Genomic DNA, 18,660 nt, shown 5'->3' with positions numbered 1-18,660 from the left:
GAGAAGTCCATTGGTGTCATGTCTGCTGATCGAGCAGGATCATCGCGACCGATCCAGTCACGTCGAAGATGTGCTTCCTAACATTGAGTGCGAAATGCGTTGGTGCCCTGTCATGTTGAAACCACATATCGTGAGCGAACGGAAACGAGACACACAGCGCACACCGTCCACATTTGCATTGTTCTGCACTATTTTCAGTATTATACGGTTAGAAAGCTAATGGGGGCAAAAAACTAAACGAGCTACCAGAGATCGTGAATACCTTACACAAAAACAATTAGACGGTACAACAACCTTGAAAGTCCGTGGAGTTTTGGCTCACCCTGTATCTTTACAAAATAGCGTAAAAACTCCGTTTTGCGAAGCTTATAAGTAGCAAATGCTATGCAATAAAATAAAAAAACTCTGGGAAGATCCGTTCCCGAGCGGTATACTGGGGCCAGCCGGTGTGGCCGAGAGGTTCTAGTCGCTTCAAAATGGTTCAAATGGCTCTGAGCACTATGGGACTTAACATCTATGGTCATCAGTCCCCTAGAACTTAGAACTACTTAAACCTAACTAACCTAAGGACATCACACAACATCCAGTCATTACGTGGCAGGGAAAATCCCTGACCCGGCCGGGAATCGAACCCGGGAACCCGGGCGCGGGAAGCGAAAACGCTACCGCACGACCACGAGCTGCGGACTCTAGGCGCTTCAGTCTGTAACAGCGCGACCGCTACGGTCGCAGGTTCGAATCCTGCCTCGGGCATGGATGTGTGTGATCTCCTTAGGTTAGTTAGGTTTCAGTAGTTCTAAGTTCTGGGGGACCGATGACCTCAGATGTTAAGTCCCATAGTGCTCAGAGCCATTTGAACCATTTGGTATACTGGGTGTTCCATTTATCTGATCACCACCTGTGCGGCGCAGCTTAGATGCCAGGCAGCGAGCGTCCGTCCACTGCTGCGGTACGTCATGACTAGATTTAAAATATAAGCAAATAAATTTTGTACTCACCTATATCACGCTAGGAGATGCTGGAACTGCTTACCATTATTTTCCACGCATTTCTGACAACTACTCAAGAAATTAATCACACGATGTAATTCTCTCTGAGGTATTGAAATAATTGATTCAAGGACATTATCCGTGAGTTTCTCTACCGTGTGAGGATTTGTTGTGTACACTTTGCCCTTCAGTGCACCCCCACAAATAAAGATCGCACGGATTTAAATCAGGACATCTAGCTGGCAAGATACTGTTACTAGTCACTCTTTCATCGAACACATCGTGAATTGTGTGTCGTATGAGCCCTTGCCGAATCCTGTTGAAAAATGCGAAGCATAGTTCTCTTTCATTGAAAATTTACAAAAACACATCACCATTATGATTAAATGTCAATAACTCATCAACTATATAATCCTTCAAGATAGAATGTGATAACCAAGACCGGAGCTAAAAACATTGCACAGTTAAGTCGCGGTTTCTACAGTGCAAGGTTGTTGGTTCGTGTCCTATTACACGCAATTATTTCATGTTAGCGTTGTTAACACGTTCTGTTAGATTCTTATGAATGCAATATAAGAACGTTCCGCGATCTTGAATGTTATTTACATACAGTCTGATCTGAGAACGAAGGATGAAATAAATATTTAGCGATTTCCGAGTATGTGGTTAGGTAGGAACGTAAGAGTACAGCTTAAATTGCTACGACTGAAAAAGCAACAATAAAATTCGTATTCTTTCTTCTCACAAATATTTGACTCTCTGTTTCCGAATATGTGTTATCTTCCGAGCGTATGGTTAAGCAGGACCAAAAGAGAACAGTTTAAACTGCTGCAAGTAAACGAGGAGTATTAACATACATATTCTTCCGTATCACAAACATTTCGCAGACGTTTTCTGAGGGAGTGGTCAGTCAGGAACGTAAGAGGACAGCTTTAATTGCTGCGAACGAAACGAGCAGCAATAAAATTCATATTCTGCTTTTTCGATAATATTTAGCTCTCTATTTCCGAGTACGTTGCGATTTTCGAGCTTGTGACTAGGTTGCAACTCAAGAATACAGCTTTAAATGCTGCGGCTAAAAAAATGGTTCAAATGGCTCTGACCACTATGGGACTTACCTTCTGGGGGCATCAGTCCCCTACAACTTAGAACTACTTAAACCTAACTAACACATCCATGCCCCAGGCAAGATTCGAACCTGCGACCGTAGCGGTCGCGCGGTTCCAGTCTGAAGCGCCTAGAGCCGCTCGGCCACACCAGCCGGCCCGGGTGATGGTTTTAGTTGGCTAGTAATATAGATAATTAACAAGTGCCTGCTTGTGGCTATATTAAAGCTATCGGTGAAAAGGAAGCTAACTAAGATTCCATACACGCAACAGAACATATCACCTCAGTTATTGGAATGATTACCTTATGCGCTGTTTTACAAACACTGAAGCTGTCAGCACACGGGACGAGTTAGCTAACGTTGACGTGGCTCTCTAAGAGTTTTGTGACGTCACTTCCTGCTATCTATTGTTGAGAAGCCATTTCGTCACATGAAACACATAATAAGTTCTGCGATATTTCGGCAAAGTCCCACGTAAAGTAGAGCCAATACGAAGCAAGAACGCTCCCTACGTCACAAGCAGAAAGCGAGAAGCCATACTGTGCTTGTTTTGTCAGCAGAAATCGATACTCGATGGATTTTATATTATGCGTTACACCCTACGAATATGTATTGGTACAAGTTGTTGTAATAAACCCCGAGAAAGTCTGTTAACAAAGTTTCAAGGACAGGCTTTAAATGATTAATAATATACTACAAACCCTACGTATTGCTCACATAGGGATTGTGAGGATAAGATTAGAATAATTACCGCATGAACAGAGGAATTGAAACAACCTTTCTACTTGCGCACCATGCGTGAACGGAACAGGAAAAAACCCTAATAACTGGTACAATGAGACATACCCTCCGCCATGCACCTCACAGTGGTTTGCAGACTATAATTGTAGATGCAGACGCAGAATAAAATGACTGGGAAAGTCATATTGGTGGTTAAACAATTTTCATATTTAGTTACATTCACGTTATAGCTCGTGCCTAATGAGAGTAAGCCATTTTAAAGCAACGACCCATTTAAGGGGCTCCGGAACGCCCTATACTTGCAATGTTAAAATAACGCTTATAAATTACATCTTTCCTCACAAAGTATTTGAGGTAGGAAGTTGAACTTTTTACAGATTATTTATTGGAATATGGGCTACAACTTAACACAGGGATTTTACAAAATTTTAGTTCAGTTATTAAAGATGATTTTTTTCAATTGTAATGAAAATTCACAACATTTTTTTTGCAATTTTTTATTTATATATTCAAAAATATACAGTTTTTTGGAAAAAGGCTGTGTTAAATTATGCAGAAGGTACTGTGTAACATTTACTGAAAGTTTGAAACAAATATGTTTGGAAGATCCTTAAAAAACATGTAATTAGTATGAGAAAATAAAAGTTTTGGGAATCGAGCGACAAAGATTGGATTAACTTTTTAGTGCATTCCAGGTCCATAGGATGGATTATCTTCATCCTCTGCAAACTCCTCCTCCAGCTTCCTCTTGTTCCTCCTCCTGTTTACTCTTGCTTGTATTTCTAGACTCTTTACAGCCCTGTCTGCAGCCCGAAGGCGTTCCTTGTCTAAAACAACCTATCTTCATTCCCATATTTCTAAATACCTTGCACCTTACAATGTTGCCATCATTGAAAGCCGCAACAGCATCATACACACCAAAGTGAAGTGTTTCTATTCCAACAAATACAGTCTTGGGGATTCTCGACCATATAACACTATTTACACTTTCATTGGGGTTTTGAGTTTTTCCGTGAATACACTTTTTCAACAGTTCAGGTGCTGCTAAGTCTCTGAAAATAGGTTTAGCCACACACATACTTTATCTCACATCACTAAAATGTACCTGATGAACACGGACGTTAATAATAACACCATTTGACAGCAGTTTAACAGCGCCACAGTGGGTCACGCCCATGTAGAACACATTTCAAAAAAAAATTTAAAAATAGTTGTAGTCTTCGGAATTGAATAAGTTATATATCTATTAAAAGGTAATAGTATGCAGATTCAGAAAACGCAAAAAAGTAAAAATTGAACTTTTCATGATTTTGAGCCTTTCCGGAGCCCCTTAAGATTCATAAAACGATGTCGTCCTTATTATGATTTATTATCTAATTAAGACCCAGTAACATTTCGGACAATGGAGTTTCATATGAAATTAACAAAAATAATTTCTGTCATATTTGATGTTACGTAAATATGAATGCGCTCTCTTCTAGAAGTGGGTGTCTTTGATTTGCTGAACTTCTATAAGCTGATGTCTTTCCTGAGTGGAAATGTATCTTCCGTTTTTGTGTTATTACAAGTTCTGGACTTTTGAATTTTATTTATGTATAATATAGAGAGATCAACATGAGTAGCATACGATCAGGAGAGGAAATGTTCGCTTTAGTAGAGCTAAGATACGAATTCTACGCACATCTATTTTTGTGAATTAACTGTATGGTTTGCGTGCCAAATATCCGACAACCGTCGATGGAATGCGCTGAGAGCGCAAAATCACGTCAACCAGTTCGTGTCGTGTGACGTGGGATATCACTTGCGGGTACACGTCATCGGTTGCTGCCTCGTCCTTGTGCCGACGGCCTAACAGTCGTTGAATCACCGAAGTCCTCTTCTTAAGGACTATTAGTTGGCTTTATGAGAAAAACATCACTTAACTATTAAAGCATCGTTGCTACGTTCATGATTTCCACAGCCAGATGATCGAAAACCTATCATACATTGGCTTTATCTTCCGCCACACACGGCATATGAACGTAGAACTAGATACAATTTCCGACTTTATCTCTCTTCTCAAGGACACATAGTAAATAGTTGTGCACATTTTCGAGTACCTTGACTTAGTAAGTTAACACCCAACAAAAAAAATCACACTCAGTTTTATTAATTATATTGTCGCGTAGAAGAAGGTGGTCTAGCGGTTCTGGCGCTGCAGTCTGGAACCGGGGGACTGCTACGGTCGCAGGTTCGAATCCTGCCTCGGGCATGGGTGTGTGTGATGTCCTTAGGTTAGTTAGGTTTAAGTAGTTCCACGTTCTAGGGGACTTATGACCTAAGATGTTGAGTCCCATAGTGCTCAGAGCCATTTGAACCATTTGTACTTAGATGAATGACGGACACTAACTTCACTTAACGAAGGTTTATTCACCACTTGCACATACAAGAGCGCGGAGCGAACTGCCTCAGGCCAGAACACTCCAGTACAATCATTCTTGATATTTGTGGATACTTCTAGGATGTCCCCTAACAAAATATAGAAATTAAAATTTTACATTTCAGGTGAGTTTTGAACTCACGACCCTCTATGCAACAGTCTACTAGCGTAACCGCTCATCACAGTGACAGTGTTACTCAGCTTCTTCTGCGACAATATTAAAACCTCTATTTCTTTGGGCGTCACAATAAAGCAAGAGTCGCAAAGGCCTCTCAGCGTGTGAACGACGGGTCTGACACGAATCTGTAAGTTCACGCAGCTAACAGGCACGAGAAGAGGGTTATTGCACACATAATGCAGCTTTCTCCGAAGTTGGCATTCCACTTTCGAGCAAATAATGAGCTACGCGCTGCAGCGGCGTTTCGGTGTCAGAGGCATGTCTTCAGGAGCTGTGCCTGGCAGGTGCGGCTGGCGCCAGTCGCCGCGAGCGGAACGGCGTGGAATGCGGCGGCGCCTCACTGGCGCGCCAGGAACGCCGTTCTGCACACAGACTGGTGCCGGTTCTTCGCAAAGGGTGGTGCAGTGCAGCCGAGACAGCAAGCCGCCAGCTGTTCGGCGCGCCACATGTCGTGGCAAGAACACGTCACAGCGACGGCGAATACCACGCGAACGAATGTTTGTGATCGTGTATACCGTGTTCACATTCCTCCTCCACGCAGGAATGCTAGCATCCGTAGCCGAATCGATTCCCACCAGACTAGGCTGAAATAACCTACACTATACGGGGTGTTACAAAAAGGTACGGCCAAACTTTCAGGAAACATTCGTCACACACAAAGAAAGAAAATATGTGATGCGGACATGTGTCCGGAAACGCTTACTTTCCATGTTAGAGCTCATTTTATTACTTCTCTTCAAATCACATTAATCATGGAATGGAAACACACAGCAACAGAACGTACCAGCGTGACTTCAAACACTTTGTTACAGGAAATGTTCAAAATGTCCTCCGTTAGCGAGGATACATGCATCCACCCTACGTCGCATGGTATCCCTGATGCGCTGAAGCAGCTCTGGAGAATGGCGTATTGTATCACAGCCGTCCACAATACGAGCACGAAGAGTCTCTACATTTGGTACCGGGGTTGCGTAGACAAGAGCTTTTAAATGCCCCCATAAATGAAAGTCAAGAGGGTTGAGGTCAGGAGAGCGTGGAGGCCATGGAATTGGTCCGCCTCTACCAATCCATCGGTCGCCAAATCTGTTGTTGAGAAGCGTACGAACACTTCGGCTGAAATGTGCAGGAGCTCCATCGTGCATGAACCACATGTTGTGTCGTAATTGTAAAGGCACATGTTCTAGCAGCACAGGTAGAGTATCCCGTACGATATCATGATAACGTGCTCCACATAGCATACTGACGAAACTAAAATGACCTCTAACATGGAAATTAAGCATTTCCGGACACATGTCCACATAACATCTTTTCTTTATTTGTGTGTGAGGAATGTTCTCTGAAAGTTTGGCCGTACCTTTTTGTAACACCCTGTACATCAACTGGCTATTATTTCCGAAGCTCAACCGTAACAGCCATGTCTCGATAATCAGGAAATCTCGTTAGCTACTCACCCATCCAAGTAGTAAATGAAACCAAGGAGGAATTTGAAAAATGAATTACAGTAGAGGAAGAAGAAGAAATACAAGGAGTTTTAATATTTTACTGGAAGGCTATACTCAAAGTGCAGCTACTCACAGAGGTTCAGTGTGGGCTATAATTATTGTGTGGCACCGAAATTTGGCAGATATGCTAAAGGAACCGATTTATAGTAGAAAAATAAATAAATTCTAATTCTGACCACCAGGTGTAAATCTAGCGCTGTGAACGCAAGAAAGAGTTATAGAAATGTTTCCGCATGTAATGGATTAGGAGCGGGACAGGGGCAGAAAAGGTCAGACAAGTGAGGAAAGCTTAATATTGATTTTAATATTAGCTGTCACATAATTTGTTCAGTATGAGCATGGGAGCAGTTGTTCGCCTCAGTTCCATTGGAATGTGAACAACGCGTTCCTGTTGGCATTCAGATCAGGTAGAGACCGAGCGCGTAATTTTTGATATCCCCAGAGTCAAAAGTCACATGAATTCAGATGAGGTGATTTTGCAGGCCATGTAGAAACCTCTGGAGACAAAACGTTCGTGATAGACTGCATTCAGCAGAGCTTTCATTGAGCGAGCTATATGAGATGTGGGCCCACCTCGCATGAAAACTGTGGTTTCCACGCTGTTGCGCTCTTCCAAACCAGGAATCACATGCTGTACAAAGAGGTTTCGATAACGTGCAGAGCCGGCCGTTGTGACCGAGCGGTTCTAGGCGCTTCAGTCCGGAACCGCGCTGCTGCTACGGTCGCAGGTTCGAATCCTGCCTCGGTCGTGGATGTGTGTGATGTCCTCAGGTTAGTTAGGTTTAAGTAGTTCTAAGTTCTACGGGACTGATGACCTCAGATGTTAAGCCCCATAGTGCTCAGAGCCATTTGAACCATAACGTGCAAACGTCACTGGAGACAAAACGTTCGTGATAGACTGCATTCAGCAGAGCTGTCGCTGGGCGAGCTATACGAGATGTCGGCGCACCTTGCATGAAAACTATGGTTTCCACGCTGTTGCGCTCTTCCAAACCAGGAATCACATGCTGTACAAAGAGGTTTCGATAACGTGCAGAGCCGGCCGTTGTGGCCGAGCGGTTCTAGGCGCTTCAGTCCGGAACCGCGCTGCTGCTACGGTCGCAGGTTCGAATCCTGCCTCGGTCGTGGATGTGTGTGATGTCCTCAGGTTAGTTACGTTTAAGTAGTTCTAAGTTCTAGGGACTGATGACCTTAGATGTTAAGTCTCATAGCGCTTAGAGCCATTTGAACCATAACGTGCAGACGTCACTGCCCACGTGAGAGGCTCTCTGGTTGATTCTAATCAAAGGAGAGCGGACCGAGAATAAAGGTACAACTGAATCCACACCACACAGCGCATACGGCGAATGCAATGACTCTTCGTGCACAACACGCAGTTTAACAGTATCCCAAATTCGGAAGTTCTGCATATTTACAGCACCTTGTAGTGTAGATATGTGCCTCGTCATTACACATTACACATTACATATTGCCAGGCTACATCTCATCAGCTTTGATTCGTGCCAGAAAAATTGGAAAATTGTGGTAAGTTCCTATTGGAGTAAACTGCTCAGGTCATCGGTCCCTAGGCTTACATACTACCTAATCTAACTTAAACTGATTTATTCTACGGGCAACATACACACCCATGCCCGAGGGAGGACTCGAACCTCCGACGGGGACAGCCGCGCAGCTAACCTGTGCTGCGGATCATGAAGTTTCAGTTGCTTCCGTGCCTGAATCTTGTACGGGTACCTGCATAAAACAGATCACAATTTTCCGCATTGTTGATCATGGGCTGTACAATTTTCGTAAAGCTGCACCAGCACCAGCGCTACCTAGGGCAATCGCTGCATGGTCAGTTGCAGCAAAAGCAAGCTCACCGATAACTTCTATCAGAATAGGACGGCTTCCTCTTCCAGGTGCCACACAAATTCACTCATGTTTTCGGACTTCATACCTATCTTCTTTATGTCATTTCATGAGATCAGTCGGCGACATTCTCTTAACGCAGTGCTGTAACTGTTGCCGTTCACGTAAAACAGTTTCATTAACAGTGCACAATCCCTCCGTCAGGTAGCCATACTGTTCACTCACGTTATAGCTTGTAAAACGACAGCGTGGATGTGATACCATCGAGCAAACTGTGTACAGCGCCAGATTAGCACCTGGTGGTCAAAATTAGAACTAATTATATCTCTAGCTTTTCGGTTCCGATTTATCGTATTGGCATATATACCAAGTTTCTGTGCTACACGATAATTACGAGGTGCATTCAAGTTCTAAGGCCGAGGTAGAAACATGCGCATTGTTTTAAAATGAGGCCGCGTTCATTGTCAATACGTCCCAGAGATGGCAGCACCGTATGGCAGATGGAATTTTACCGCCAGCGACGAGAATGAGAACTGTTTTAAATACTTAAAATGGCAACGTTTTCCTTATTTGAACAGCGTGCAATCATTCGTTTTCTGAAGTTGCGTGGTGTGAAACCAACTGAAATTCATCGGCAGTTGAAGGAGACATGTGGTGATGGAGTTATGGATGTGTCGAAAGTGCGTTCGTGGGTGCGACAGTTTAATGAAGGCAGAACATCGTGTGACAACAAACCGAAACAACCTCGGGCTCGCACAAGCCGGTCTGACGACATGATCGAGAAAGTGGAGAGAATTGTTTTGGGGGATTGCCGAATGACTGTTGAACAGATCGCCTCCAGAGTTGCCATTTCTGTGGGTTCTGTGCACACAATCCTGCATGACGACCTGAAAATGCGAAAAGTGTCATCCAGGTGGGTGCCACGAATGCTGACAGACGACCACACGGCTGCCCGTGTGGCATGTTGCCAAGCAATGTTGACACGCAACGACAGCATGAATGGGACTTTCTTTTCGTCGGTTGTGACAATAGATGAGACGTGCATGCCATCCAGAAACAAAGCGCCAATCAGCTCAATGGAAGCACACAGATTCACTGCCACCAAAAAAATTTCGGGTAACCGCTAGTGCTGAAAAAATGATGGTGTCCATGTTCTGGGACAGCAAGGGCGTAATCCTTACCCATTGCGTTCCAAAGGGCACTACGGTAACAGGTGCATCCTACGAAAATGTTTTGAAGAACAAATCCCTTCCTGCACTGCAACAAAAACGTCTGGGAAGGGCTGCGCGTGTGCTGTTTCACCAAGACAACGCACCCGCACATCGAGCTAACGTTACACAATAGTTTCTTCGTGATAACAACTTTGAAGTGATTCCTCATGCTCCCTACTCACCTGACCTGGCTCCTAGTGACTTTTGGCTTTTTCCAACAATGAAAGACACTCTCCGTGGCCGCACATTCACCAGCCGTGCTGTTATTGCCTCAGGGATTTTGCAGTGGTCAATACAGACTCCTAAAGAAGCCTTCGCCGCTGCCATGGAATCATGGCGTCAGCGTTGTGAAAAATGTGTACGTCTGCAGGGCGGTTACGTCGAGAAGTAACGCCAGTTTCATCGATTTCGGGTGAGTAGTTAATTAGAAAAAAAAATCGGAGGCCTTAGAACTTGAATGCACCTCGTACAGCCCGCGTTGGATCTTCGTCAGCGGCTGCACTTTAATTATAACCTATGGGTACATTTTCTAAAGACGGTAAAAGACTTGGAAGATCGGTTGACTGACAAGGACAGTCTCTTGAAAACAGGTTGTAGTATGAATATCATAAAGAATGAATCAAGAATAATGGAATGCAGTCGAATTTAATGAGGAATTACGTGGACACTTCAATAATTAAGTTAGACATGTCGTCCCAGGCTAAGACCACTGAGCAGCAAGAACAGTACACGTTCAGGGTTTCTTGCAGGCATATTTCTTCTTTGGTACGGATTACAGGTGTATCACAGTGTGCAAGTGAAATAGCGTGGCAACTGGAAACATACTCTGAAGTTGAAAGTGCACAGGAGTGAACGGATTATTTTGTGTATTTGGTTCTGGCTGATTTTCTATGGTTTTTTGACCCGGAGGAGTGCAATTTCTTATGTGACCTCTCTGGATGCTCTCGGATTTGTCTTCCCACTAGCCTTCTCAAAGTTTATACACAGTGATTATGTGACGTATTCACAGAAGGGCAGTTGATGTTGGAGGCATGCTGTCGGAACGCAGCGGCATTATTTGCAGATATTAATCGAAATACTAGAGATCACGAGTCCTTTATGTAAACCCACTCATAAAATATTCTACAGAAAATATTCTAGAAAAATCTCTGAAATGTTATCCATGTAGTTCCGATACATCCAGTATATTACTTGTTGTTGCTAATAACCAGGTAATTTAAAATGCTGGAGAAAGGTCTTTTTATTTATTGTTATTGGTTTCAGGCAAAGCCCGTGCCACCATATACGATTATGTCACATAATGATAGGAACAATGCACTTGTCTACCTTCGTAACAAAATGTACAACATAAATGAGCGGATTACATAGTACATTTGTCCCACTACACAATTACAATAAAAGCCACATAGTTTTAATATGAAATCCAACTATATATACACTGAAGCGCCAAATCCAGGAATCTGTAAAATATCAGATCTCCGACATCGCTGTGGTCGGAAAAGATGCTGCAAGAACGGGACAGACGGCGACTGAAGACAATCGTTCAACCTGACGGAAGTGCAACCTTTCCGTAAATTGTTGGAGATTTCAACGCTGGACAATCAAGAAGTGTCAGCGAGCGAAGCATTCAACGAAACTAGACTCGTGTACCCTTGGTGACTGCACGACACAAAGCTTTACGCCTCACCTGGTCCCTTCAGCATCGACATTGGACTGTCGATAATTGGAAACATGTTGCTTGGTTGGAAGAGTCTCATTTCAAATTGCATCGAGCGGGTGGACCTGTACGGGTATGGAAACAACTTCATGAATCAATGGACCCTGCATGTAAGCAAGGGATTGTTCAAGGTGGTGGTGGGTCTGTAATGGTGTGGGACGTGTGCAGCTGGAGTGATATGGCATCGCTTGTACGTCTAGACACGGCACTGACAGGTGACACGTACGTAAGCGTCCTGTCTCATCACCTACATCCATTCGTGTCCATCGTGTATTCCGACGAACTTGGGCAATTCCAGGAGGACAATGCAACACCCCACACTTCAGAACTGCTACAGAGTGTCTCCAGGGACACTCTTCTGAGTTTAAACACTTCCACTGGCCGCCAAACACCCCAGACATGAAATTATTGAGTGTATCTGAGATGCCTTGCAACGTACTGTCCGGAAGAGATCTCCACCGTGTTGTACTCTTACGGATTTGTGAACAGTCCTGCATAACTCTTGGAAGTGGTAAATTTCTATGGGACCAAGCTGCTGAGGTCATTGCTCAGGATTCATGGTGTCAGTTTCTTCCAGCACTACTTCAGACATTAGTCTAGTCCATGCCACGTCGTATTGAGGCGGTTCTGCGTGTTTGCGGGGGCCCTACACGATATTAGGCAGGTGCACCAATGTCTTTGGCTCATCCGTGTATATAAGCTCCTCAAATTTTGAAGTTCCCTTTTACAAAGATGGGTGATATGACAAATACGCAACGAACGTGTCTAAGGAACTAAGAGCTCTCTAAGGAGAAATAATCTTTAATTCTTAATGGTAGTATAGTTGTTCTTAAATGATTTTATTTATCACATTCTATCTGTATACGTGTCCGCTGCTCGTGGTCTCGCGGTAGCGTTCTCGCTTCCCTAGCACAGGGTCTCGGGTTCGTTTCCCGGCGGCGTCAGGGATTTTTCCTGCCTCGAGATGACTGGGTGTTGTTGTGTCGTCTTCGTCATCATCATTCATCCCCCTCACGGTCGGAGGAAGGCAATGGCAAACCCCCTCCACTAGGACCTTGCCTAGTAAAGCGGTGCGGGTCTCCCGCATCGTTCACCTACGGTCTGTAAAGAAGCATGGGACTTCATTTCCGTTTTTTCCCATCAGTATATGTTTAATTTCCTCTCATTGAGGCAGGTACTACAGCTTGTAGAGAATACCAGTCTTAGGAAATGTAGTAATTTTATTAGTATTCAATTGACATGATCTTAGTCTGTTAATAGTAGCAATTTCGTTTCCCTTGAGCACAGAGTTTGGAAACCAAGGGTGAAATGGCATCTGTTGGTGCATCGTCCAGTACTAAATACCTTTTATAATACGGTCCACATCCACTAACCTTGTCCATTCCTTTACGTCTCGTAAGTGCGACGACGCCAGGAATCTAAATAAGGCAAGCAATGTGATGTAGTGGTAAGGCACTGGACTCACAGTGAGATGACAGTGGCTCAAATACCAATCTGCCGTATAGATTTAGATTTTCGGTAATTTATTTAATCTTTTTGTGGAGCTCTGATTCACCATGTATACGACGGTAAGAACCTGTCAGTAATGTGAAAGCTGTCTGTTGTTATGCATTAGCAAGCGATTTACGAAGCGCTCATATAACCTAGATACTCTTTAGTCCATTTTCCGTCTTCTACACTAGCCTTATTTTTGGTTAAGTAGTGAAAAGCATGTGTTTAAGCAGTACTTTGAGCATGGAGTTTAGTCAGGCAGTCAGACTGCTTTGCAGTCAGTCATTCTACATCTACTCTTTTTCTCAGCTTGAAAACATGAACATCGCGCTGCCTGCTTATGGTTTACAAATTATGGACCTGTGTCTTGTTTATTATTGATAATGCCATTTCGAAGCTACATCGTCCATGATTATTGATGAAACTGTATCAGAATGAAATTTTCACTGAGCAGGGGCGAGTGCGCTGATGTGAAACAAATTAAAAGTGTGTGCCGGAGTGAGACGCGAGTTCTGGACCTTTGCCTTTCGCTAGGAAGTGCACTACCGACTCAGCTAGTCACGCACGACTCAAGACCCATTCTCACAGCGACACCTCCACCAATACCTCCTCTCCTATATTCAAAATTTCACGAAGGTCTCCTGCGAACCTTGTAAAACTATCACTCCTGATAGAAAGAATTTTGCAATCACGTGGTACAGCCTGGAGGATGTTTCCAGAATGACATTTTTACTCTGAAGCGGATGTGCAGTGATATGAAACATCTTGACAAAGGTCCCGAGTTCGAGTCTCAGTCCGGCGCACAGTTTTAATCTGACAGGAAGTTTCGACGAGATTGTTACTTGCTTGTACTGTATTGACGTATTTCTGTATTGCGTGATTTTCAGGTCCATTTCCGAGACGTGCTTTGCAGTTGCTCATATAAGGCAAGGTTAGCTCCTCATTTGCTTCGCATCTTTCTTTCAATACGCGAGTATCAGTGTCTACTTTCCATTGAGTCATCCGAGCTTGTCGGTCGTCTTTAACATTCCATATTTTTAAATGGGTGATACAATACTGCCAAGCGGGTTGCTTGAGGATATTTGTATATATTATTCATGAGCTGTAATAACTGAATATAGGATCAAATCAGTCACGAATTATTTTTATGACGAAGTCGTTTTACAGTGCTCATTTGGACATGTGCTCATTGCAATGTTCCTCCAAGCACCATCGCTTCCCGAGCACGGGATCCCGGGTTCGATTCCCGGCGGGGTCAAGGATTTTCACCTGCCTCGAGATGACTGGGTGTTTGTGTTGTCCTCATCATTTCATAAGCATTCATGAAAGTGACGAGATTCGACTGAGCAAAGGTTGGGAATTTGTACGGGTGCTGATAACCGCGCAGTTGAGCGTCTCACACACCAAACATCATCATCATCATCCAAGCACCACGTACGAGTCCCTGTTAATTCAAACTTACTCTCTTGAGCAGAATTATTCTTTCTAAAAACTGTCTTCGATTTTATGTACAATTTTCAGCTGAATAAGGAAACTACAAGTCGCAGTGAACTACAGAACACTTGTTGCAGCAATGAATACGCGAGAGGTTGGTTTCAAGTGCATCATTCTTTTTTGGATACACGTCAGAATGTACCATGTGCAGTTGCACCTGTATTGCAGGTGTCTCTCCTGCGAGGAGGGATGTACTCAAACTGATAGACCGGAAATGTATTCGCAGTTGCGAATATTGGCAATCTTCAACTGTAGAATGGAATCACGACACCATAAATTTGTACCGAACCGGTACTCGAATCTGGATTTCCTGATATACCGGAGCGGTCGCATTAACCATTTCAGCCATCCGCGTACACCTCATGACCAGGCTCAAACTTCCATATGTCGTCATCCATGTGTCATGCATGTCCGAAGAAATATTGGATGGTACGTTTTACAAACATAGGCACTGCAATATCGTATTATACTGATAAGTTTTATTAGGATATGCAGGAAATGTACTCGTATTTGGAGTTGCGACTACGGACCACCTTCGGCTGTGTATTGGAATGACGACAGTGAAAGTTTGTGCCAAACCGGGACTCGAAACCGGATTTCCCGCTATTCGCGAGCGGTCACCTTAACCGCTTCGGCTAACCGTGCACAAATCGCGGCCAGACCCAAACTTCCAGATGTCGTCGTCCTTGTGTCATAACGATCACTCGTGCATTCCGTATATTTCCGTCCAGGAATGACATATTCATTGAGAGTCGAGGGCCTGGGATGGGCGAATAAACTGCGGAATAGTAGTGCACATTTTATTAAGAAAAACTATGCAATGTTCCTTCGGACAACACAGGCACTGCTCTGTCCTATGTGTTAGGATAGTTGAAGATCTTAGTTGAAATTTATCATCATTTGCTACACTACTGGCCATTAAAATTGCTACATCACGAAGATGACGTGCTACAGACGCGAAATTTAACCGATAGGAAGAAGATGCTGTGATATGCAAATGATTAGCTTTTCAGAGCATTCACACAAGATTGCCGCCGGTGGCGACACCTAAAACGTGCTGACATAAGGAAAGTTTCCAACCGATTTCTCATACACAAACACCAGTTGACCGGCCTTGCCTGATGAAACGTTGTTGTGATGCCTCGAGTAAGGAGGAGAAATGCGTACCATCACGTTTCCGATTGTAGCCTATCGCGATTGCGGTTTATCGTATCGCATTGGTCGAGATCCAATGACTGTTAGCAGAATATGGAATCGGTGGGTTCAGGAGAGTAATACGGTATGCCATGTTGGATCCCAAGGGCCTCGTATCACTAGCAGTCGAGATGACAGGTATCTTATCCGCATGGCTGTAACAGATCGTGCAGCAATCTCTCAATCCCTGAGTCAACAGATGGGGACGTTTGCAACACAACAACCAACTGCACGGACAGTTCGAGACAATGGCTGCGGTTACCCTTGACGCTGCATCACACACAGGAGCGCCTACGATGGTGAACTCAACGGCGAACCTCGGTGCTCGAATGGCAAAACGTCATTTTTTTCGGATGAATCCAGGTTCCGTTTACAGCATCATGATGGTCGCATCCGTGTTTGGCGACGTCGCAGTGAACGCACATTGAAAGCGTGTATTCGTCATCGCCATACTGGCGTATCACCTGGCGTGATGGTATCGGGTGCCATTGGTTACACGTCTCAGTCACCTCTTGTTCGCTTTGACGGCACTTTGAACAGTGGACGTTACATTTCAGATGTGTTACGACCCGTGGTTCTACCCTTCATTCGATCCCTGCGAAACCCTACATTTCAGCAGGATAATGCACGACCGCATGTTGCAGGTCCTGTACGGGCCTTTCTGGATACAGAAAATGTTCGACTGCTGCCCTGGCCAGCACATTCTCCAGATCACTCACCAATTGAAAACGTCTGGTCAATGGTGGCCGAGCAACTGGCTCGTCACAATACGCTAGTCACTACTCTTGATGAACTGTGGTATCGTGTTGAAGCTGCATGGGCAGCTGTACCTGTACACGCCATCCAAGCTCTGTTTGACTCAATGCCCAGGCGTATCAAGGCCGTTATTACGGCCTGAGGTGGTTGTTTTGGGTACTGATTTCTCAGGATCTATGCACCCAAACTGCGTAAAAATGTAATCACATGTCAGTTCAGGTATAATATATTTGTCCAATGAATACCCGTTTATCATCTGCATTTCTTCCTGGTGTTGCAATTTTAATGGCCAGTAGTGTATATTTTAAAGACCACTTTGTTCTTCCGCTGTAGTATGGAGGTTTGTTTACTACCTCATTGTTGGTCTTTGATGGCTCAAATTTCATAGAAAAGAGAATATCTTCATAGCATTAACACCGGAGTTATAAACTAATACGCACTCACAGGTAAAACTATAAGGTAGCGGCAGCTTTCAAATGGGGTCTCTAAAACCCTGTTTATATCAGTGATCCACGGTAGATGTACAGCAGAAGAGGTTTTCAGATTCCAGCGACGCTGCAGCCGCCCCGCCACCGCCAGGTCATTTCACCCGCTGCGTCAGCGGCAGGGTGTTTTGCACAGCGGGACGGAAGGAATGGCGCTGTACGAGGTGCGGCTGTTTGTGTTGCAGTGCCCATCATCCCGGAGTTCCTGTACGACATCCGCCACCCCAACGAGAGCCACGGCGCCGTGGACAGTGCGGAGCCGACCCCGCCGCCCCCACCAACCACCGCCGCCCCCACCACCGCCGCCCCCACGGACTCCACTGAAGACCAGGCCCGGCTCGAGTTCCTCACCGACCACACGACCGTCTCCCCGGACGCAGGTACACCACTGCCTCGACAAGTAGAAACAAGTTCGTGCAAGGTGCACACAACTAAAGCCTCAGTCCTGCGTACACTTCACATTTACAGCAAGCTATTTCTTCTTCCTTCCATGCTGGTGGATGCAGGAAATTCGTCCACCCGTTATAGATAATAATTTTACATATTTTCACTAGTGTAGAAAATACGAAGTGTCAATGCTGTATTTTTATACACTCCAGAATTTGTTACACTAAAATTAAAAGATAGCTACGTGAATTTTATTACGTAATTAGGCACATAACTTGGTAGGATGCTCTGTATTAAGTATTTCTCTGATACGAGGCGTGTTTTTTAAGTAAATACCGTTTTTAAATTAAACAAACACGTGCTAAGATATCTCAATACCTTAATCTACGCACTGATGCTATTACAGTCTGATTCTTCCTTGTTTACGTTGTGTACTGAGTGTTTAAGATGCCTCCGATAATCGTGAGTCCCGCCGACTGTGAAGTATGGGCTGTTATAAGATGTCTTAGTGCTAAAGGCCTAAAAGCGATCGATATTCATCGTGAGATCTGTGCAGTTTACGGAGAAAACATTATGAGTGATGGATTGGTAAGAAAGTGGGTGAGAGCAGTTAAAGATGGCCGCACAAATGTGCGTGATGAATAACGGTGTGGGCGTCCTTCTGTCGTTAATGAAGTGGACAGTAAAATTAGAGAAAACAGACGCTTTACGATTTCCTCCTTGCGGGATGACTTTCCTAATGTTTTTCTTAGTGTTTTGTATGGCATTGTGACCGAGCACTTGAATGACCGAAAATTGTGCTCACGTTGGGTACAGAAAACGTTGACGGATGTGCACAAAATCAAACGTTTAGACAGTGCATTGTCTTTCCTTGAGCGGTACCACAACGACGATGATGATTTCTTAAGCCGAACTGTTACGGGCGATGAAACATCAGAATCAAAGCAACAGTCCATGGAAGTTGAGCAAGGGCATCGTTTTGCTGCAAGACACTGCCCGGCTTTTCGATGGGAAACTGTAGATCATCCTCCGTACAGCCCCGATCTTGCGCCCAGTGACTACCATCTGTTTCTGCACTTGAAGAAACACCTGGGCGGTCAGCGTTTTCAAGACGATGACGAAGTCAAAACAGTGGTG

At 44.3% G+C, this 18,660-nt stretch overlaps 1 protein-coding gene across 1 annotated transcript in view; it reads left to right on the top strand.

Moving 5' to 3' along the window:
* The window catches only part of LOC126169519 (synaptic vesicular amine transporter), an 848,981-nt gene that overhangs the window by 662,917 nt on the left and 167,404 nt on the right, over positions 1 to 18,660 (top strand). Inside the window, exon 3 of the mRNA XM_049920648.1 lies at positions 17,322 to 17,516. Within this exon, the coding sequence (XP_049776605.1) occupies positions 17,322 to 17,516 (195 nt within the window). The remainder of the gene's footprint in view (positions 1 to 17,321; positions 17,517 to 18,660) is intronic.

Source organism: Schistocerca cancellata, chromosome 1 (genome assembly GCF_023864275.1).
Source record: "Schistocerca cancellata isolate TAMUIC-IGC-003103 chromosome 1, iqSchCanc2.1, whole genome shotgun sequence".
Taxonomy (NCBI): Eukaryota; Metazoa; Arthropoda; class Insecta; order Orthoptera; family Acrididae; genus Schistocerca; species Schistocerca cancellata.
This window is presented reverse-complemented; position numbering and strand designations above follow the sequence as displayed.